This window comes from Telmatherina bonti (genome assembly GCF_933228915.1).
Source record: "Telmatherina bonti genome assembly, chromosome: 22".
In the NCBI taxonomy this organism is placed as follows: domain Eukaryota; kingdom Metazoa; phylum Chordata; class Actinopteri; order Atheriniformes; family Telmatherinidae; genus Telmatherina; species Telmatherina bonti.
Window position 1 is genome coordinate 6,594,339 of NC_136631.1, and position 23,050 is coordinate 6,617,388.

The 23,050-nt window shown below is 36.5% G+C and overlaps 1 protein-coding gene across 1 annotated transcript in view; it reads right to left on the minus strand.

Annotated features, from left to right (window-relative positions):
• Positions 1–23,050, minus strand: part of LOC306772733 (kinesin-like protein KIF6) — a gene marked incomplete at its 5' end in the record, with an annotated part of 48,995 nt that overhangs the window by 13,200 nt on the left and 12,745 nt on the right. Inside the window, 2 exons of the mRNA XM_079262335.1 lie at positions 6,894–6,949; positions 7,653–7,755. Coding sequence (XP_079118461.1) covers positions 6,894–6,949; positions 7,653–7,755 — 159 coding nt within the window. The remainder of the gene's footprint in view (positions 1–6,893; positions 6,950–7,652; positions 7,756–23,050) is intronic.

The window sequence follows — 23,050 nt, forward strand, 5'->3', positions numbered from 1 at the left end:
GATGAAGAAATATTTAGGTCTTGATGACAGGGTAAAAAACTGCAGGAAGCACATGAAGGCACGATGAGCAGAGGGGGCACTGCCTGTGTGGTTTACATCAGTCATGGCATGCACCAAAGCTTTTTCCAAACTACAGAGCAAAAGAAAAAACCATGCTGGGAAATTCTTCTAATCTACTTTTGTGTTTCCTCACATTGAAACAGAAAAGTTAAGCTGTATTATAATAGACTGTCATGTAGCTGTGGTCACAGATCCGTTTTATCTGACAAGTCCTGTGTGGCTGACTTGTAGAGCAGTAAAACGTAGTAACAGGATGGCTAGACGTAGTGCCTGGATTTAACCGTGAAGGCAGCCGAAGTCCAAAGAACAACTGTATCCACAGCCAAAGCTTCATGCAGCAGAGCTAAGCAAAGCAGCTGCAGCCATTCGACAGGATTAATGAGGAATAAATGCATATAATAGAGTCCAACCATCTCCTCTTTCTGGGAATCCCTAAACTGGCAAAGCATTTGAACAAGACTTAACCCCAAAAAAACCCAAAACACACACCTGTTCATGTAAATCAAGTATCAGCTGTGACGAAACATTTATTCGATTATTGCAAATGCAGGTCTAGTAGAGAAGAAAAAGCACCAGTAAACAGGAGTATACATGACACATGTCTAAGTTTGGAGATGCTTTCACATCTCCTAAATCTTGTTTTGTTCCAGATGTGTCTTTAAAGCAGATTCATGGAAATATTTTGTCATGAGTACACACAAATCCTTTCCAAAAGGCCAATCTGGGAGCCTCCAGTTCCATGAGAATGACCACCAGCTTTGGCACATTGTTACTGGAAGCTTCTTCCATTTTTCTTGGCAAAAAACAAAAAAGAAACCATCTAACTTAATCTTTTAAAACCCTAAGCCCTCAAATTGTTGGAGTTTTAGAACAGATGGTGCCAAACGGAGCCAAACTGGCCATTTTGAAGACCTGGCTGGAACTTCTGCACTAAAAGTTTATTCTGCTGCTCTGGATCAGAGTTGACCTTTGCAGCGGCGACATTCACATATTGTACAACGATGTGGTGGAAGTTTAGAGCTACAGCTCCCTCATTCCTAAGGTGTATTCATCCTCTAAGAGTTTGTTTGTTTTTATTCAAGCCTGAAACCCTTTTTTCTTTTGTGCTATGACCAATTTTTAACAACTCTTACTAGAGCAATTTTTAAGCAGAGGCCTAAAAATGAGAGAGACAGAAGTTTTGACATTTCTCCATGGTTGAGTCAATCCAAACCTTCTCAGATAAAATAAAATAAATCAAAGAATCCTCTGTGTTTTCTTGGTGGTAAGCTGTCGAAGATGTTTTTCAGTCTTCATATATTTTTGTGACAAGTTTCCCAGTTGAGTCACAGAAAACATCCTTAAGGAATGACCCTGCTGTCACCATGCTTAGAGGAGGGATGGCCTCCTCATCCAAAGAGTGCTTTAGTAGAGGGTTCTTCTACAACAGGGATCCTCAGTACTGGTCCTCATGGGCTTTTAAGTTTCCCTGCAGCAATACACCTGATTCAGACTAAGAAGTTTGCTAATTATTGGTTTTACTGGCCTTAAACACCAGGAAACGAGGCACTCAGCTCTATAAGGTTCTCCTATTCTAACTAAGGAACTCCGGACCTTAATCCAGGGCAGGATTAAAAGTGCACAGGCCCCTGGTCCCAGATTGTTCCAGGGGCCACCTTCCCCACCGCAACATTGTGAAAATAGTGAATGATATACTGTGAAACAACATTTCTAACATCTCTCAGCCAATGGTATCAATAGCAACACACTAGACACTGTGGTGTAACTATCTGGCTTTTATGTGCATTTTGTTTCATGTCCAAACTGCCGGTGTTTTACCTACGTGGGCCCCAAGTCAGCCCAAGTGGGCCTGTGCCCATAATGCCCATTGGATAATCCGCCCATACCTTAATCAGACCTTTGCCATAACTTGCTATTGGTGATTTTGTAGACATTAAGAGCACTTTTTAAATGATAAAAGGAACTCTGGATGGTATTAAAGTTGATTGGAGCTGACAGAGAGCTTTGCTAGGTGTGGTATCGGCATTAAAACCAGACATGCTATAAGACATTTCTATCAGGACTGATTACATACTGTAGCTCAATAACAATGACTGAAATGTCTCAAACATGTTCAAGGACTTGACGTAGATTTAGCACCTCATATCAAGCATGCTAATGGAGGACTTGTGTTTTGTGCCTCATTTCCAGCAATCGGTGAAAAAAAAACACAAGAAGTTGTTAATGCTAAACGGAGAATTGCCCTAAACATTCTGTTTTGATTGGACAGCTGTGTTTATACCAGCTGTCTTCTCAGTGACTTTCTATAAACCACTTTCATGTCCGGCTGATAATCTTAACACTGCATAAAGTAAACCGTAGCGGCATGAAAAGCCAGTTTATTGCTTCAGTGGATGTGTGGTGTGGAAATTAATTTCTCTTGTCAAAGTTCCTTCTCCAAAGTTCCAAAACAAATATGTCGCACACTACTGGACTGTCTTTGTCATGTGTGTGGAAATGCTTTGGCCAACAGCATTTCAGTGAAGGTGTGGAGTGTGGAAGTGGGATACCTCAGCAGATACCAGATGCTCCACCTAAAACTGTGCTGCATAAATCCGCCAACATCTGGCAGGGTAATCAGGAGATGCTGCTGGCTTCCAGCTGTCCTGCACCTTCCATACTGAAGAGGACGTGCATCACCGATCCTTCACAACAAATATATATCCTGCATTTTTGGGACCTGAGGGCTCAGAACATATACTCTTCCACTGGGACTGGATTCCAGAGACTTATGCTGTGGCCAAGAACAATAGTGTAAGGCAGGGAGACACTGAGATACCGATGCTTCCTCAGGCTACCACCTCTCCCTTTCTCCCCTGCTGCTGACCCTCATGCTGGGCACATCCATCAGAGACAGCTTTTATCCATATTATGCCAATGTTTCCATGTTCTATGTACGCCATGAGACACAGGTGGTGTACAGTTTCCAGGCAGGGCCTCCAAGAAGGCAGCGAGGCACACTGAGCTAAACGTTGTGCTTCTTTCATGCCAGAAGAGGCAGCCATCTTCCACTAAAAACACTGTCTCTCATCTCAGAAGAATGCAGCTCCATACACCCAACATTGTAATGATATTTGACAGCATCAAGATGTTTTGGGGGAATTTTTCCAAAATTTGCATTGAATGAGGAATTTGGTTTCTAAGACTTGACCAAAGAAATGTTACAAATGTTTTTCCTCACTTTATCCACACTGTGTGGGCCACATAGCGCTGATGTGTGCAGAACTGATCTCAAGAGTTAATATTTGACATGCTGTCATAACCGATTTTCATGTGATACAGAACACATTTAGCTGCCTCAGCACGTCATGGGTGACATTTAAAAAAAAAAACAAACAAAAAAAAAAAAACCACTTCCAAGGGTGATAAGTGCATGCTGGCATATAGGAGACGTGTGCTACCAAACCACCGAGTGCGATCTGAGGCTGCTGGGATGCCAGGCTTTGGTGTAAACCTATCCATTTCACTCATGTGAAATGAGCCGCAAACACACACACACACACACACACACACACACACACACACAACTCAAGGAAATTCAGAAATTTAACTTGCAATAGAAAATGCAAACCAGATACGAGTATAATAAGACATTTCTAACTGCAGTAGGTTACTGGAAAATTCAACCAAAATACTGTCATATCATTCAAACTGATTGCCACTGACGACAGGCCTTGTCTTCACGTGTTCTCGTGTGACGGATTACGAGACATTACTGAATTTCTAAGCAGCCAATGGGAATAATCTTTAACATCTTTATATATAAAAACACAAAACACTTAATGGACCTTTAGACTGGACATTGTGTTGGAGCGAAGATGCAGCAGAGCAGAGGTTCACAACCTGGGGTCCTTAACTCCCACAGAGCAAAGGGGTCCTGAGGTTTTCACTGTCTAAAGCAGGGGTACTCAATCCTGATCCCAAAGGACCGGTGTCCTGAAGGTTATCCATGTGTCCCTGCAGGAATAAACCTGACTCAGACAAGCTCTGCATGTGTCTGCTAAATACACAATGATTCTATGAGGTGTGTTGCAGTTGGGACACTTGGAAAACCTGCAGGACACCGGTCCTTGGGGACCAGGATTGAGGATCCCTGGCTGTATGCTTGTTAAAAAGAAGGCTTTGTCCACTCTGAGATGAGTTTCGTAGTTTTTAGTTAAAGATTTAGATGATTTTCCAATGTGAAACAGCTTTTTGGGAGGGAATAAATGGGGTCAATAACAATATTTTAAACACACATCCTAAGTTTAAAAAAAAAAAAGCTGCTTAATATGTCATATTTTGTGCATCCAATCAGTTTTCTTTCATGTACTCTGTGGTTTAGTGCAATAAGTGAGGTAGTGGAACTACACCAGCAGAGTAGTTCATGTCTAACCAGGTAAACTTGGATTTGTCTTGCACCATTCCATTAAGTACAGATAATTAATCTCTGCTTTCCTCCAAAAAGAGTGCTTGTATTTGCAAGCCAATGAAAGCAGGAAGCTACAGGTGGGGATCAGAGCTTTTAGGGCGCTACATAAAAGGGACCTTCAAGATAAACCACATCATAGAGTTGAATTAGTATCAGATTAAAGTTGAGCTGGCAAGAGAATGTAAAAAATGCATGAGTCATGTTTTTTTAAATTTTTTTTTATTTCAGTATGTAAAAGACAAAGGAGCAAGTCTAAGATGATCTATGCTCTCACTGGTGTCTGACAGAACCACATGGGCAGGAGATGACCGTAGGAAACCTCTGTCAACTTCTACGAAACAGAGTTAATATCACTTAAGAGTTTTGTGATAAAAAGCAGTGCATGTGCCCACTGTGGTGCCATCTTCTCAGTGGACGCAGCGGAAACCTGGACTGTGGGTAGACCAACTGGTATTCCAGATCTTTGTAAGGAAGCAAAAAGGAGCAGCCAGACTGCAACCAGTCGAACGCACACGCTACTTTATTGTGAGGAAAAAAATGGTGAAATTCCAAACTAGTAAAAAACTTACTGATAGAGATGGTATACCGATATCATCGGCTGATATTGACATAAAAATGCCATATTGGAAACGATCTGTATCAGCTTTTGCTTTTTTTTAAAATGACATAACTTTTAGACATCATGCAGATCAAACTCTTCAGCCATGTCTCATCAAAATGACAAAACATAAGATATGTCATGTGTAGTTGTTCAGATATTTTTGGTTATTTTTTAAGAACTCTCCCTAAATATATTGTATCGGTTGATATGAGTATTGGAAATAAAGATTTGGAAAAAATCGGCCAATATCTAACATCCCTACTTACTGGTAACAGTTAGATAAAGTAATAGGTTCATGTTTTCTTTATGTAAAAGGAAAATCAGAGCAAATGTAAGAATCACATTAGCATTTTCCATTCCATCCCAGTCTTTCCATACTATCCCAGTCTTTCCATACCATCCCAGTCTTTCCATACCATCCCAGTCTTTCCATTCCATTCCAGTCTTTCCATACCATCCCAGTCTTTCCATACCATCCCAGTCTTTCCATTCCATTCCAGTCTTTCCATACCATCCCAGTCTTTCCATTCCATCCCAGTCTTTCCATACCATCCCAGTCTTTCCATACTATCCCAGTCTTTCCATTCCATCCCAGTCTTTCCATACTATCCCAGTCTTTCCATTCCATTCCAGTCTTTCCATACTATCCCAGTCTTTCCATTCCATCCCAGTCTTTCCATACTATCCCAGTCTTTCCATACTATCCCAGTCTTTCCATACCATCCCAGTCTTTCCATACTATCCCAGTCTTTCCATTCCATCCCAGTCTTTCCATACTATCCCAGTCTTTCCATACTATCCCAGTCTTTCCATTCCATTCCAGTCTTTCCATACCATCCCAGTCTTTCCATTCCATTCCAGCCTTTCCATACTATCCCAGTCTTTCCATACCATCCCAGTCTTTCCATCCCATCCCAGTCTTTCCATACTATCCCAGTCTTTCCATTCCATTCCAGTCTTTCCATACCATCCCAGTCTTTCCATACTATTCCAGTCTTTCCATACCATCCCAGTCTTTCCATTCCATCCCAGTCTTTCCATTCCATTCCAGTCTTTCCATACTATCCCAGTCTTTCCATTCCATTCCAGTCTTTCCATACCATCCCAGTCTTTCCATACTATTCCAGTCTTTCCATACTATCCCAGTCTTTCCATACCATCCCAGTCTTTCCATTCCATTCCAGTCTTTCCATACTATCCCAGTCTTTCCATACCATCCCAGTCTTTCCATACCATCCCAGTCTTTCCATTCCATTCCAGTCTTTCCATACCATCCCAGTCTTTCCATACTATTCCAGTCTTTCCATACCATCCCAGTCTTTCCATTCCATCCCAGTCTTTCCATACTATCCCAGTGTTTCTCAGGTTTTGAGATATGGACTGAATGTGTGGAAATCCATGGTTAGAATCACTCAGCAGTAGGCTCTGAGGTAATACCAGGCCCCAGCTTGGCACCATACGTGAGTGAGCATCCAGTATAACTCATGGGCGTGCTCACAGCGTCATCATTAAACTGCCTGAGAACGCCTAATAAAAAGTACAGGTTGGAAGACTACCGTAGGTGGATGGAAGGCAGAATGCCTCTCAGTCCTGGAAAAGTTTAGGAATATGTTGAAAGATGTTCCGACTCTCCAGGGACACAGAACCCTGAGAACACTCTTGTAATGAATGTTTGCTTGGTGAGCTGCCAGTGGGATAACAGTGAGAATTAAAAAGCTGTGCAGAGCTCCAAATAATTATAGCATCTCTGGAGAGCAGATTCCAAGTGTTGAGACAACTCACTGATTCTGTTTCTGGCCTCCTTCAGTTGCTCCCCGAGTCTTCTGGCCTCAGCTGATCTGTTGAAGACGACACAGGTGTTAACTGACCGTGATCACTTCAGAAGAAAAAGCAATCATTTGATCAAGTACAATGTGGAAGAGTACAGGTGGAAGTTAAACATTTGCAGTTTGCATCAGCAGACAAGTTACTGCCAATTCAAACTTTCAGGATGAAAAAAACAAACTTTAAGGTACATTTAAACTGAAATCTCATCCAATTAAAGACATTCCAATGTTTAGCTTCTGTTTATTTCTGAGTTTTGACCAGCGTGACTTGGCTGAACTCGCTGCAACGTTGATTCATGGAAGACTGACAGCTGTCTTGTATGTCTCTTTCCGGGTAGAACAACAGACTCCAGATAGTTTGGAAATGAACTGATAACCTTCCCAGACTGATTGGCAGCAACAATCATTGCTGATGTCTTTCCTCCTTGGCACTGTGTTAACACAAACGGACACAACTCTGCTTCTCCAGCGGTCTTCATTCCCATAGAGCAGTAAGAATGGACATTTTGGCTTAGTTTTCTTGCATTATGTCATTGTGATCAGACGTTGGATTCACCTCATTTTCAGACTTGGAAACAGATTATTTTTCTATATTCTGATACTTCAAACCTTTTAATCTAAAAACAAACACACTTTGCTTTGTGGAAAAACAATAACTCGAAAAAACGTGTAGTTTACCCAGCAAGTGTTTCATACCCGTCCTCTGGTCACTAACCTCTCTTTCAGTATTTTCTTGTTGTCCTCGATGGTTTGATGCTCTTCGTGGTCTCTTATGAAGATCTCAAAGGCTTCTTGTTTCTCCATTGACAGCTGCTGATCTGCAAGGAAACAAACCTGAACTGAGATACAAAGCTTCTCGTACTCTATCAATCAACAGCAACTCTTTTTAATCCACTTGACTAAAAATGACATAGCTGACACTGTAGTGTTTATTATTCATTAAGTTTTTTCTTCTCAACCCAGATACACTTCTGGACATGTGATAGTAGGAGACAATTCCTACTAAGGTGATAATCATTTGTTAAATCAAGCTAGCCATACAAACTTCCTTCCATACAACGGTGCATACTTGTGATACCAGTGAGAAAGTAATCTAAGTACAGGAAACTGTGTTGTGAGCTGTACATGTTCCCACACACATGACTCAATCTGTTAGCCAGATGGGAGCTGATACCTCTCATCTATTACCAAGTACAAACCAGAAAAACGATTGACCTGTTGTTAAAGTAAAACATAAACACAGTCATAAACAACCATTCTCAACATGTCAGCATTATGGAACAGATGCCCCCCTGCTTGACTTCGGTAAAGCAGGAAATTACATAATTTTTAAGCTAACATCCCTCTGGCTGTTTATATTTTAATAGACTTGTAAAATTATTTATTGGGTATTTTCATGAAAGCTCTATACATCTGCTTCAAATAATGTACTTTCAGCGCAGACCGATCCGTTAGTGTTGTAGTCTCGCCGTTAGGTATCAAAGAATCGGCTTGGAAATTACTCTCAAGTGGTAACAAGATGGAATAAGAAATATTCAATCAGTTCTTGAGAGGAGATCACAATACTTGAGTAATTTTTTCATCAATCATATTGTTCTAGAGGGCGATAGCTTTAGGCAGAACTGACTCACTGTATCGGTCTGTCTTGCGGGTAGCTGAAGAAGCCTCTGACTGAACATACTCTGTTGTTTTACCACTGTGTTGTGTATTGCATGGGGTGTGAGAGTCGTCCAGTGTTATTTTATGGCATTCCTCTTTTAACAATCATTTCCAGATCAGTCCCCAGGACAGATTTAGCCTTCAGAAAACTGAAATCTCTGTCACTATATCCATCCATCCATCCATCCATCTTCTACCACTTATCCAGGGTCGGGTCACGGCGGCAGCAGCCTAAGCAGGGAAGCCCAGACTTCAGTATAAATATGATGAAACACACTGAAATTAGTCCTCTGCTTTTAACCAATCATTAGTTACAACAGCAGCAGTAGCCTGCCATGTCTTTCCATCACCCAGGGAGCATCTGGGCGGGTTAAGCTGTTGCCAACCTGGGATCTTGAACCCATGTTCTTCAGACCCAAATGCACCTCTATAACAATGAGACTACCACTCTCCTTGATCTCGATTCTCAAGATAAAACAGACAAACTTGGTTCTAACAGGTCCATGTCTGTGATGCAGAGATTCTCTCTGCTGCAAAAGCATACCGTTGTGCTGAAATGAGGATCGCTTCCAGTCAGTCTGCCAGAATATGCACGCCCCCCTGGTAAATCTGCCCCAGTTGGTGTCAGGGATGCATACTGTGGCATCACACCTCCTCCTTTTACTTTTTCTTTGTTGTTTCAATCTGCTCATGAAGCAGCGTATGAACACATGAGAGTCCAGGATTTGGTGAAACTAAACACAACAACTGTATTTCTGTCATGTCTTTGTACTCAGAACTTGTTCATTTTGTTAGCCAACAACGTCACATTTCCAGTCAAAACAGCAGGAAGAAGTGGTTTGTATTTCCTCCTTTTTGCTTCTGCTTGTCCTGCATCCTCTTTGTTTCCTCAACTTGTGTGGGATTTAATGTGTTAATCAATTCATTAATTGGTTTTGGAGGGCTTAACCAGTGTATCTCCACTGCTAAAAAGAATTTCCAATTGCAATGGATACTCATTATGACAGACCTTGAAAAGAGTCTGATGTAGGAGGAGAAACAAGATATGTAAAGGAGTGCAAACAAGTTTTTCACAAGACTCTTTATGTAAAATCAAACCTTAAATAAAAACCAGGAGTATTTTGCAATATTTTGCAGAACTCTGGGAAATCCAGAGTTTTATTATACTTTCCAACAACTCTATCTTTGTTAGTGTGGAAATATGGACCTTTGTGACACAGACAAGGCACCAACTGGTGTGAAATTAACCACTGGATAGTAAGGAATTTAATTGCTTCATCTTAGGAAAGTCCAGAGTAATGAGCAGGCACCTCACTGACATACTGTATGTTCCAAAGAGCCAACCTCAACAAGCCCATGTGATGGTTTCTTGAGGGAACCGTTTGCCACGACATTCCAGGAATATCTCAGCGTGAAAGACATCATCGTATGTTGCACTGAAGTAATTTGAAGGGTAATGGGATCTCATGAACCTTCTAATTTTTCTTTTCTTTGCTCTAAGTGTTGACAAACCACAGAGGCTTTTTGGGGAGGAATGTGTGGCAGCGATTGCTGCTTTTCAACAAACTTTGAGAACGTAAATACCAGGAAAGTGAAGTATTGTAGTACTGTTAAATCAATTTCGATGTGGTTCAAATTTTTATATTTTTCGTTTGTACTTCAGGCCCAGCAGGGGACAGTTGTATCTGACTTTATGAAGTGTCACTCATGTCTAAAGCCTGCCGGAGTCATCAGTCTGTCCATACATCCAAGCAGGATTTACATTACCATATAACTATCCCCGTAAGTCTCAAGTCTCCTTTCATCCCTGCTAAGCCTAATATGAGCCATCACAAGTCTAAATGTTCAACAGGAACACCTTGTTCATCCATTAGTCCTCTTTCTGCACTATAAAAACAATATTAAAAAGCAGAGTGAAAAGACAAAGAAGTATATAAAACTGGAGAAACTTAGACTGAATATGATCCTTTCTGCAATTTACAGAGCGCACAGCAGAGATGTAGTTATACGAGGAAATAGACGTTATAATGAGCGCAGACTGCTTCTGCAGAGGCCGTGGTCATCAGAAAACACCCTCTAATATCCATGAGCCCATACAAATGAATGTATGGTGGAAAGAGTAGAGTCTATTACGTAGCATTCAATCAGCACAAAATGTTTCCATGGAAAATCCATCATTATATTTACTTTTAATCTTCACGGGATGGCAATTACTTTCAGCGTAACCATAGAGGCTGCTGGCTGGAGTATCAGAAACCCTCAGATTAAAGCAGAAGTCAAACATATTTGAACATTCAGTGACCTGTCGAACATAAGCAACAGATACATGTACGCATTTGTTTTGAATTAGGACGCATTAAGAGCAATGAGGAGAAGCAGAGTTTGGTTATTTGGGTCACAGAAAATAGGTCATCCAGATGAAAAATATATGATAAATGATGCAGCTTTATATGAGGAAAAAAAGGGAAATTTATGTTTCTGTAACATAATTCCACATTATGGATTGTGTTGCTCTGTTTTACATCTATCGCATGCGTTCCTCACACTTTTAATAAATGTTAAACATAACCATGGAAAACATAGAACTATATACGCCAATGTTAAAAAAATAAAACGGATAAACTCCAAGAGCCACGTGCAGAAATGATGCTTATTGGGAAAAAGAAATAAAACTCCATACAACAAACTTGCATTGATAAAGGACACCCTGGCCTGACATGTAAGTTGCTTTGGAATAGAGCATCTGCAAAATGAATGTAGTAGTAGTAGTAGTAGTAGTAGTAGTAAATGACTGACTGTAGTAGTAGTAGTAGTAGTAGTAAATGACTGACTGTAGTAGTAGTAGTAGTAGTAGTATTAGTAGTAGTAAATGACTGACTGTAGTAGTAGTAGTAGTAGTAGTAGTAAATGACTGACTGTAGTAGTAGTAGTAATAGTAGTAGTAGTAGTAGTAGTAGTACATGACTGACTGTAGTAGTAGTAGTAATAGTAGTAGTAGTAGTAGTAGTAGTAGTAGTAGTAGTAAATAACTGACTGTAGTAGTAGTAGTAGTAGTAGTAGTAGTAGTAGTGGTAAATAACTGACTGTAGTAGTAGTAGTAGTAGTAGTAGTAGTAGTAGTAGTAGTGGTAAATAACTGACTGTAGTAGTAGTAGTAGTAGTAGTAGTAGTAAATGACTGACTGTAGTAGTAGTAATAGTGGTAGTAGTAGTAGTAGTAGTAGTAGTAGTAGTAGTAGTAGTAAATAACTGACTGTAGTAGTAGTAATAGTAGTAGTAGTAGTAGTAGTAGTAAATAACTGACTGTAGTAGTAGTAATAGTAGTGGTAGTAGTAGTAGTAGTAGTAGTAGTAGTAAATAACTGACTGTAGTAGTAGTAGTAGTAGTAGTAGTAGTAGTAGTAGTAAATAACTGACTGTAGTAGTAGTAATAGTAGTGGTAGTAGTAGTAGTAGTAGTAGTAGTAAATAACTGACTGTAGTAGTAGTAGTAGTAAATAACTGACTGTAGTAGTAGTAGTAAATAACTGACTGTAGTAGTAGTAGTAGTAGTAGTAGTAGTAGTAGTAGTAAATAACTGACTGTAGTAGTAGTAGTAGTAAATAACTGACTGTAGTAGTAGTAAATAACTGACTGTAGTAGTAGTAGTAGTAAATAACTGACTGTAGTAGTAGTAGTAGTAGTAGTAGTAGATAACTGACTGTAGTAGTAGTAGTAGTAGTAAATAACTGACTGTAGTAGTAGTAGTAGTAGTAGTAGTAGTAGTAAATAACTGACTGTAGTAGTAGTAGTAAATAACTGACTGTAGTAGTAGTAGTAGTAGTAGTAGTAGTAGTAGTAAATAACTGACTGTAGTAGTAGTAGTAGTAGTAGTAGTAGTAGTAGTAGTAGTAGTAGTAAATAACTGACTGTAGTAGTAGTAGTAGTAAATAACTGACTGTAGTAGTAGTAGTAGTAGTAGTAGTAGTAGTAGTAGATAACTGACTGTAGTAGTAGTAGTAGTAAATAACTGACGGTAGTAGTAGTAGTAAATAACTGACTGTAGTAGTAGTAGTAAATAACTGACTGTAGTAGTAGTAGTAGTAAATAACTGACTGTAGTAGTAGTAGTAAATAACTGACTGTAGTAGTAGTAGTAGTAGTAGTAGTAGTAGTAGTAAATAACTGACTGTAGTAGTAGTAGTAGTAAATAACTGACTGTAGTAGTAGTAAATAACTGACTGTAGTAGTAGTAGTAGTAAATGACTGTAGTAGTAGTAGTAGTAGTAGATAACTGACTGTAGTAGTTGTAGTAGTAGTAGTAAATAACTGACTGTAGTAGTAGTAGTAAATAACTGACTGTAGTAGTAGTAGTAGTAGTAGTAGTAAATAACTGACTGTAGTAGTAGTAGTAGTAGTAGTAGTAGTAAATAACTGACTGTAGTAGTAGTAGTAAATAACTGACTGTAGTAGTAGTAGTAGTAGTAGTAGTAGTAGTAGTAGTAAATAACTGACTGTAGTAGTAGTAGTAGTAAATAACTGACTGTAGTAGTAGTAGTAGTAGTAGTAGTAGTAGTAGATAACTGACTGTAGTAGTAGTAGTAGTAAATAACTGACTGTGGTAGTAGTAGTAGTAGTAGTAGTAGTAGTAGTAGTAGTAAATAACTGACTGTAGTAGTAGTAGTAAATAACTGACTGTAGTAGTAGTAGTAGTAGTAGTAGTAGTAAATAACTGACTGTAGTAGTAGTAGTAAATAACTGACTGTAGTAGTAGTAGTAGTAGTAGTAGTAAATAACTGACTGTAGTAGTAGTAGTAGTAGTAGTAGTAAATAACTGACTGTAGTAGTAGTAGTAGTAGTAAATAACTGACTGTAGTAGTAGTAGTAGTAGTAAATAACTGACTGTAGTAGTAGTAGTAGTAGTAGTAGTAGTAGTAGTAGTAAATAACTGACTGTAGTAGTAGTAGTAGTAGTAGTAGTAGTAGTAGTAGTAGTAGTAAATAACTGACTGTAGTAGTAGTAGTAGTAGTAAATAACTGACTGTAGTAGTAGTAGTAAATAACTGACTGTAGTAGTAGTAGTAGTAGTAGTAGTAGTAGTAGTAGTAGTAAATAACTGACTGTAGTAGTAGTAGTAGTAGTAAATAACTGACTGTAGTAGTAGTAGTAGTAGTAGTAGTAGTAGTAGTAGTAAATAACTGACTGTAGTAGTAGTAGTAGTAAAAAACTGACTGTAGTAGTAGTAGTAGTAGTAGTAGTAGTAGTAGTAGTAGGAGATAACTGACTGTAGTAGTAGTAGTAGTAAATAACTGACTGTGGTAGTAGTAGTAGTAGTAGTAGTAGTAGTAAATAACTGACTGTAGTAGTAGTAGTAAATAACTGACTGTAGTAGTAGTAGTAGTAGTAGTAGTAAATAACTGACTGTAGTAGTAGTAGTAGTAGTAAATAACTGACTGTAGTAGTAGTAGTAGTAGTAGTAGTAGTAAATAACTGACTGTAGTAGTAGTAGTAGTAGTAGTAGTAGTAGTAGTAAATAACTGACTGTAGTAGTAGTAGTAGTAGTAGTAGTAGTAGTAGTAGTAAATAACTGACTGTAGTAGTAGTAGTAGTAGTAGTAGTAGTAGTAGTAGTAAATAACTGACTGTAGTAGTAGTAGTAGTAGTAGTAGTAGTAAATGACTGACTGTAGTAGTAGTAGTAGTAAATAACTGACTGTAGTAGTAGTAGTAGTAGTAGTAGTAGTAGTAGTAGTAGTAAATAACTGACTGTAGTAGTAGTAGTAGTAGTAGTAGTAAATGACTGACTGTAGTAGTAGTAGTAGTAGTAGTAGTAGTAAATGACTGACTGTAGTAGTAGTAGTAGTAAATAACTGACTGTAGTAGTAGTAGTAGTAAATAACTGACTGTAGTAGTAGTAGTAGTAGTAGTAGTAGTAGTAGTAGTAGTAAATGACTGACTGTAGTAGTAGTAGTAGTAGTAGTAGTAGTAGTAGTAGTAGTAGTAAATGACTGACTGTAGTAGTAGTAGTAGTAAATAACTGACTGTAGTAGTAGTAGTAGTAGTAGTAGTAAATAACTGACTGCAGTAGTAGTAGTAGTAGTAGTAGTAGTAGTAGTAGTAAATAACTGACTGTAGTAGTAGTAGTAGTAGTAGTAGTAGTAAATAACTGACTGTAGTAGTAGTAGTAGTAGTAAATAACTGACTGTAGTAGTAGTAGTAGTAAATAACTGACTGTAGTAGTAGTAGTAAATAACTGACTGTAGTAGTAGTAGTAAATAACTGACTGTAGTAGTAGTAGTAGTAGTAGTAGTAGTAGTAGTAGTAAATAACTGACTGTAGTAGTAGTAGTAGTAAATAACTGACTGTAGTAGTAGTAGTAGTAGTAGTAGTAGTAGTAAATAACTGACTGTAGTAGTAGTAGTAGTAAATAACTGACTGTAGTAGTAGTAGTAGTAAATAACTGACTGTAGTAGTAGTAGTAGTAGTAGTAGTAGTAGTAGTAGTAGTAGTAGTAGATAACTGACTGTAGTAGTAGTAGTAGTAAATAACTGACTGTGGTAGTAGTAGTAGTAGTAGTAGTAGTAGTAGTAGTAAATAACTGACTGTAGTAGTAGTAGTAAATAACTGACTGTAGTAGTAGTAGTAAATAACTGACTGTAGTAGTAGTAGTAGTAGTAGTAGTAAATAACTTACTGTAGTAGTAGTAGTAAATAACTGACTGTAGTAGTAGTAGTAGTAGTAGTAGTAGTAAATAACTGACTGTAGTAGTAGTAGTAGTAGTAGTAGTAGTAGTAAATAACTGACTGTAGTAGTAGTAGTAGTAGTAGTAGTAGTAGTAAATGACTGACTGTAGTAGTAGTAGTAGTAGTAGTAGTAGTAGTAGTAGTAGTAGTAGTAGTAGTAAATGACTGACTGTAGTAGTAGTAGTAGTAAATAACTGACTGTAGTAGTAGTAGTAGTAGTAGTAGTAGTAGTAGTAAATAACTGACTGTAGTAGTAGTAGTAGTAGTAGTAGTAGTAGTAGTAGTAAATAACTGACTGTAGTAGTAGTAGTAGTAGTAGTAGTAAATAACTGACTGTAGTAGTAGTAGTAGTAGTAGTAGTAGTAGTAGTAGTAAATAACTGACTGTAGTAGTAGTAGTAGTAAATAACTGACTGTAGTAGTAGTAGTAAATAACTGACTGTAGTAGTAGTAGTAAATAACTGACTGTAGTAGTAGTAGTAGTAGTAGTAGTAGTAAATAACTGACTGTAGTAGTAGTAGTAGTAAATAACTGACTGTAGTAGTAGTAGTAGTAGTAGTAGTAGTAAATAACTGACTGTAGTAGTAGTAGTAGTAGTAAATAACTGACTGTAGTAGTAGTAGTAGTAAATAACTGACTGCAGTAGTAGTAGTAGTAGTAGTAGTAGTAGTAGTAGTAGTAGATAACTGACTGTAGTAGTAGTAGTAGTAAATAACTGACTGTGGTAGTAGTAGTAGTAGTAGTAGTAGTAGTAGTAGTAGTAGTAGTAGTAAATAACTGACTGTAGTAGTAGTAGTAAATAACTGACTGTAGTAGTAGTAGTAGTAGTAGTAGTAAATAACTGACTGTAGTAGTAGTAGTAGTAGTAAATAACTGACTGTAGTAGTAGTAGTAGTAGTAGTAGTAGTAAATAACTGACTGTAGTAGTAGTAGTAGTAGTAGTAGTAGTAAATAACTGACTGTAGTAGTAGTAGTAGTAGTAGTAGTAGTAGTAGTAAATAACTGACTGTAGTAGTAGTAGTAGTAGTAGTAGTAGTAGTAGTAGTAGTAGTAAATAACTGACTGTAGTAGTAGTAGTAGTAGTAGTAGTAGTAGTAGTAAATAACTGACTAGTAGTAGTAGTAGTAGTAGTAGTAGTAGTAGTAGTAGTAAATGACTGACTGTAGTAGTAGTAGTAGTAAATAACTGACTGTAGTAGTAGTAGTAGTAGTAGTAGTAGTAGTAAATAACTGACTGTAGTAGTAGTAGTAGTAGTAGTAGTAGTAAATAACTGACTGTAGTAGTAGTAGTAGTAGTAGTAGTAGTAAATGACTGACTGTAGTAGTAGTAAATAACTGACTGTAGTAGTAGTAGTAGTAGTAGTAGTAGTAGTAGTAAATAACTGACTGTAGTAGTAGTAGTAGTAGTAGTAGTAGTAGTAGTAAATGACTGACTGTAGTAGTAGTAGTAGTAGTAGTAGTAGTAGTAAATGACTGACTGTAGTAGTAGTAGTAGTAAATAACTGACTGTAGTAGTAGTAGTAGTAGTAGTAGTAGTAAATGACTGACTGTAGTAGTAGTAGTAGTAGTAAATAACTGACTGTAGTAGTAGTAGTAGTAGTAGTAGTAGTAGTAGTAGTAGTAAATAACTGACTGTAGTAGTAGTAGTAGTAGTAGTAGTAGTAAATAACTGACTGTAGTAGTAGTAGTAGTAGTAGTAGTAAATAACTGACTGTAGTAGTAGTAGTAGTAGTAGTAGTAGTAGTAGTAGTAGTGGTAAATAACTGACTGTAGTAGTAGTAGTAGTAGTAGTAGTAGTAGTAGTAGTAGTGGTAAATAACTGACTGTAGTAGTAGTAGTAGTAGTAGTAGTAGTAAATGACTGACTGTAGTAGTAGTAATAGTGGTAGTAGTAGTAGTAGTAGTAGTAGTAGTAGTAGTAGTAGTAAATAACTGACTGTAGTAGTAGTAATAGTAGTAGTAGTAGTAGTAGTAGTAAATAACTGACTGTAGTAGTAGTAATAGTAGTGGTAGTAGTAGTAGTAGTAGTAGTAGTAGTAAATAACTGACTGTAGTAGTAGTAGTAGTAGTAGTAGTAGTAGTAGTAGTAGTAAATAACTGACTGTAGTAGTAGTAATAGTAGTGGTAGTAGTAGTAGTAGTAGTAGTAGTAAATAACTGACTGTAGTAGTAGTAGTAGTAAATAACTGACTGTAGTAGTAGTAGTAAATAACTGACTGTAGTAGTAGTAGTAGTAGTAGTAGTAGTAGTAGTAGTAAATAACTGACTGTAGTAGTAGTAGTAGTAAATAACTGACTGTAGTAGTAGTAAATAACTGACTGTAGTAGTAGTAGTAGTAAATAACTGACTGTAGTAGTAGTAGTAGTAGTAGTAGTAGATAACTGACTGTAGTAGTAGTAGTAGTAGTAAATAACTGACTGTAGTAGTAGTAGTAAATAACTGACTGTAGTAGTAGTAGTAGTAGTAGTAGTAGTAGTAGTAAATAACTGACTGTAGTAGTAGTAGTAAATAACTGACTGTAGTAGTAGTAGTAGTAGTAGTAGTAGTAGTAGTAAATAACTGACTGTAGTAGTAGTAGTAGTAGTAGTAGTAGTAGTAGTAGTAGTAGTAAATAACTGACTGTAGTAGTAGTAGTAGTAAATAACTGACTGTAGTAGTAGTAGTAGTAGTAGTAGTAGTAGTAGTAGATAACTGACTGTAGTAGTAGTAGTAGTAAATAACTGACGGTAGTAGTAGTAGTAAATAACTGACTGTAGTAGTAGTAGTAAATAACTGACTGTAGTAGTAGTAGTAGTAAATAACTGACTGTAGTAGTAGTAGTAAATAACTGACTGTAGTAGTAGTAGTAGTAGTAGTAAATAACTGACTGTAGTAGTAGTAGTAGTAAATAACTGACTGTAGTAGTAGTAAATAACTGACTGTAGTAGTAGTAGTAGTAAATGACTGTAGTAGTAGTAGTAGTAGTAGATAACTGACTGTAGTAGTTGTAGTAGTAGTAGTAAATAACTGACTGTAGTAGTAGTAGTAAATAACTGACTGTAGTAGTAGTAGTAGTAGTAGTAGTAAATAACTGACTGTAGTAGTAGTAGTAGTAGTAGTAGTAGTAAATAACTGACTGTAGTAGTAGTAGTAAATAACTGACTGTAGTAGTAGTAGTAGTAGTAGTAGTAGTAGTAGTAGTAGTAGTAAATAACTGACTGTAGTAGTAGTAGTAGTAAATAACTGACTGTAGTAGTAGTAGTAGTAGTAGTAGTAGTAGTAGATAACTGACTGTAGTAGTAGTAGTAGTAAATAACTGACTGTGGTAGTAGTAGTAGTAGTAGTAGTAGTAGTAGTAGTAGTAAATAACTGACTGTAGTAGTAGTAGTAAATAACTGACTGTAGTAGTAGTAGTAGTAGTAGTAGTAGTAAATAACTGACTGTAGTAGTAGTAGTAAATAACTGACTGTAGTAGTAGTAGTAGTAGTAGTAGTAAATAACTGACTGTAGTAGTAGTAGTAGTAGTAGTAGTAAATAACTGACTGTAGTAGTAGTAGTAGTAGTAAATAACTGACTGTAGTAGTAGTAGTAGTAGTAAATAACTGACTGTAGTAGTAGTAGTAGTAGTAGTAGTAGTAGTAGTAGTAAATAACTGACTGTAGTAGTAGTAGTAGTAGTAGTAGTAGTAGTAGTAGTAGTAGTAAATAACTGACTGTAGTAGTAGTAGTAGTAGTAAATAACTGACTGTAGTAGTAGTAGTAAATAACTGACTGTAGTAGTAGTAGTAGTAGTAGTAGTAGTAGTAGTAGTAGTAAATAACTGACTGTAGTAGTAGTAGTAGTAGTAAATAACTGACTGTAGTAGTAGTAGTAGTAGTAGTAGTAGTAGTAGTAGTAGTAGTAAATAACTGACTGTAGTAGTAGTAGTAGTAAAAAACTGACTGTAGTAGTAGTAGTAGTAGTAGTAGTAGTAGTAGTAGTAGTAGGAGATAACTGACTGTAGTAGTAGTAGTAGTAAATAACTGACTGTGGTAGTAGTAGTAGTAGTAGTAGTAGTAGTAAATAACTGACTGTAGTAGTAGTAGTAAATAACTGACTGTAGTAGTAGTAGTAGTAGTAGTAGTAAATAACTGACTGTAGTAGTAGTAGTAGTAGTAAATAACTGACTGTAGTAGTAGTAGTAGTAGTAGTAGTAGTAAATAACTGACTGTAGTAGTAGTAGTAGTAGTAGTAGTAGTAGTAGTAAATAACTGACTGTAGTAGTAGTAGTAGTAGTAGTAGTAGTAGTAGTAGTAAATAACTGACTGTAGTAGTAGTAGTAGTAGTAGTAGTAGTAGTAGTAGTAAATAACTGACTGTAGTAGTAGTAGTAGTAGTAGTAGTAGTAAATGACTGACTGTAGTAGTAGTAGTAGTAAATAACTGACTGTAGTAGTAGTAGTAGTAGTAGTAGTAGTAGTAGTAGTAGTAAATAACTGACTGTAGTAGTAGTAGTAGTAGTAGTAGTAAATGACTGACTGTAGTAGTAGTAGTAGTAGTAGTAGTAGTAAATGACTGACTGTAGTAGTAGTAGTAGTAAATAACTGACTGTAGTAGTAGTAGTAGTAAATAACTGACTGTAGTAGTAGTAGTAGTAGTAGTAGTAGTAGTAGTAAATGACTGACTGTAGTAGTAGTAGTAGTAGTAGTAGTAGTAGTAGTAGTAGTAGTAGTAGTAAATGACTGACTGTAGTAGTAGTAGTAGTAAATAACTGACTGTAGTAGTAGTAGTAGTAGTAGTAGTAAATAACTGACTGCAGTAGTAGTAGTAGTAGTAGTAGTAGTAGTAGTAGTAGTAAATAACTGACTGTAGTAGTAGTAGTAGTAGTAGTAGTAGTAGTAGTAGTAAATAACTGACTGTAGTAGTAGTAGTAGTAGTAGTAGTAGTAAATGACTGACTGTAGTAGTAGTAGTAGTAAATAACTGACTGTAGTAGTAGTAGTAGTAGTAGTAGTAGTAGTAGTAGTAGTAGTAAATAACTGACTGTAGTAGTAGTAGTAGTAGTAGTAGTAAATGACTGACTGTAGTAGTAGTAGTAGTAGTAGTAGTAGTAAATGACTGACTGTAGTAGTAGTAGTAGTAAATAACTGACTGTAGTAGTAGTAGTAGTAAATAACTGACTGTAGTAGTAGTAGTAGTAGTAGTAGTAGTAGTAGTAGTAGTAGTAAATGACTGACTGTAGTAGTAGTAGTAGTAGTAGTAGTAGTAGTAGTAGTAGTAGTAGTAGTAAATGACTGACTGTAGTAGTAGTAGTAGTAAATAACTGACTGTAGTAGTAGTAGTAGTAGTAGTAGTAAATAACTGACTGCAGTAGTAGTAGTAGTAGTAGTAGTAGTAGTAGTAGTAAATAACTGACTGTAGTAGTAGTAGTAGTAGTAGTAGTAGTAAATAACTGACTGTAGTAGTAGTAGTAGTAGTAAATAACTGACTGTAGTAGTAGTAGTAGTAAATAACTGACTGTAGTAGTAGTAGTAAATAACTGACTGTAGTAGTAGTAGTAAATAACTGACTGTAGTAGTAGTAGTAGTAGTAGTAGTAGTAGTAGTAGTAAATAACTGACTGTAGTAGTAGTAGTAGTAAATAACTGACTGTAGTAGTAGTAGTAGTAGTAGTAGTAAATAACTGACTGTAGTAGTAGTAGTAGTAAATAACTGACTGTAGTAGTAGTAGTAGTAAATAACTGACTGTAGTAGTAGTAGTAGTAGTAGTAGTAGTAGTAGTAGTAGTAGTAGTAGATAACTGACTGTAGTAGTAGTAGTAGTAAATAACTGACTGTGGTAGTAGTAGTAGTAGTAGTAGTAGTAGTAGTAGTAAATAACTGACTGTAGTAGTAGTAGTAAATAACTGACTGTAGTAGTAGTAGTAAATAACTGACTGTAGTAGTAGTAGTAGTAGTAGTAGTAAATAACTTACTGTAGTAGTAGTAGTAAATAACTGACTGTAGTAGTAGTAGTAGTAGTAGTAGTAGTAAATAACTGACTGTAGTAGTAGTAGTAGTAGTAGTAGTAGTAGTAAATAACTGACTGTAGTAGTAGTAGTAGTAGTAGTAGTAGTAGTAGTAGTAGTAAATGACTGACTGTAGTAGTAGTAGTAGTAGTAGTAGTAGTAGTAGTAGTAGTAGTAGTAAATGACTGACTGTAGTAGTAGTAGTAGTAGTAAATAACTGACTGTAGTAGTAGTAGTAGTAGTAGTAGTAGTAGTAGTAAATAACTGACTGTAGTAGTAGTAGTAGTAGTAGTAGTAGTAGTAGTAAATAACTGACTGTAGTAGTAGTAGTAGTAGTAGTAGTAAATAACTGACTGTAGTAGTAGTAGTAGTAGTAGTAGTAGTAGTAGTAAATAACTGACTGTAGTAGTAGTAGTAGTAAATAACTGACTGTAGTAGTAGTAGTAAATAACTGACTGTAGTAGTAGTAGTAAATAACTGACTGTAGTAGTAGTAGTAGTAGTAGTAGTAGTAAATAACTGACTGTAGTAGTAGTAGTAGTAAATAACTGACTGTAGTAGTAGTAGTAGTAGTAGTAGTAGTAAATAACTGACTGTAGTAGTAGTAGTAGTAGTAAATAACTGACTGTAGTAGTAGTAGTAGTAAATAACTGACTGCAGTAGTAGTAGTAGTAGTAGTAGTAGTAGTAGTAGATAACTGACTGTAGTAGTAGTAGTAGTAAATAACTGACTGTGGTAGTAGTAGTAGTAGTAGTAGTAGTAGTAGTAGTAGTAGTAGTAAATAACTGACTGTAGTAGTAGTAGTAAATAACTGACTGTAGTAGTAGTAGTAGTAGTAGTAGTAAATAACTGACTGTAGTAGTAGTAGTAGTAGTAAATAACTGACTGTAGTAGTAGTAGTAGTAGTAGTAGTAGTAAATAACTGACTGTAGTAGTAGTAGTAGTAGTAGTAGTAGTAAATAACTGACTGTAGTAGTAGTAGTAGTAGTAGTAGTAGTAGTAGTAAATAACTGACTGTAGTAGTAGTAGTAGTAGTAGTAGTAGTAGTAGTAGTAGTAGTAAATAACTGACTGTAGTAGTAGTAGTAGTAGTAGTAGTAGTAGTAGTAAATAACTGACTAGTAGTAGTAGTAGTAGTAGTAGTAGTAGTAGTAGTAGTAGTAAATGACTGACTGTAGTAGTAGTAGTAGTAAATAACTGACTGTAGTAGTAGTAGTAGTAGTAGTAGTAGTAAATAACTGACTGTAGTAGTAGTAGTAGTAGTAGTAGTAGTAAATAACTGACTGTAGTAGTAGTAGTAGTAGTAGTAGTAGTAAATGACTGACTGTAGTAGTAGTAAATAACTGACTGTAGTAGTAGTAGTAGTAGTAGTAGTAGTAGTAGTAAATAACTGACTGTAGTAGTAGTAGTAGTAGTAGTAGTAGTAGTAGTAAATGACTGACTGTAGTAGTAGTAGTAGTAGTAGTAGTAGTAGTAAATGACTGACTGTAGTAGTAGTAGTAGTAAATAACTGACTGTAGTAGTAGTAGTAGTAGTAGTAGTAGTAAATGACTGACTGTAGTAGTAGTAGTAGTAGTAAATAACTGACTGTAGTAGTAGTAGTAGTAGTAGTAGTAGTAGTAGTAGTAGTAAATAACTGACTGTAGTAGTAGTAGTAGTAGTAGTAGTAGTAAATAACTGACTGTAGTAGTAGTAGTAGTAGTAGTAGTAAATAACTGACTGTAGTAGTAGTAGTAGTAGTAGTAGTAGTAGTAGTAGTAGTAGTAGTAAAGAACTGACTGTAGTA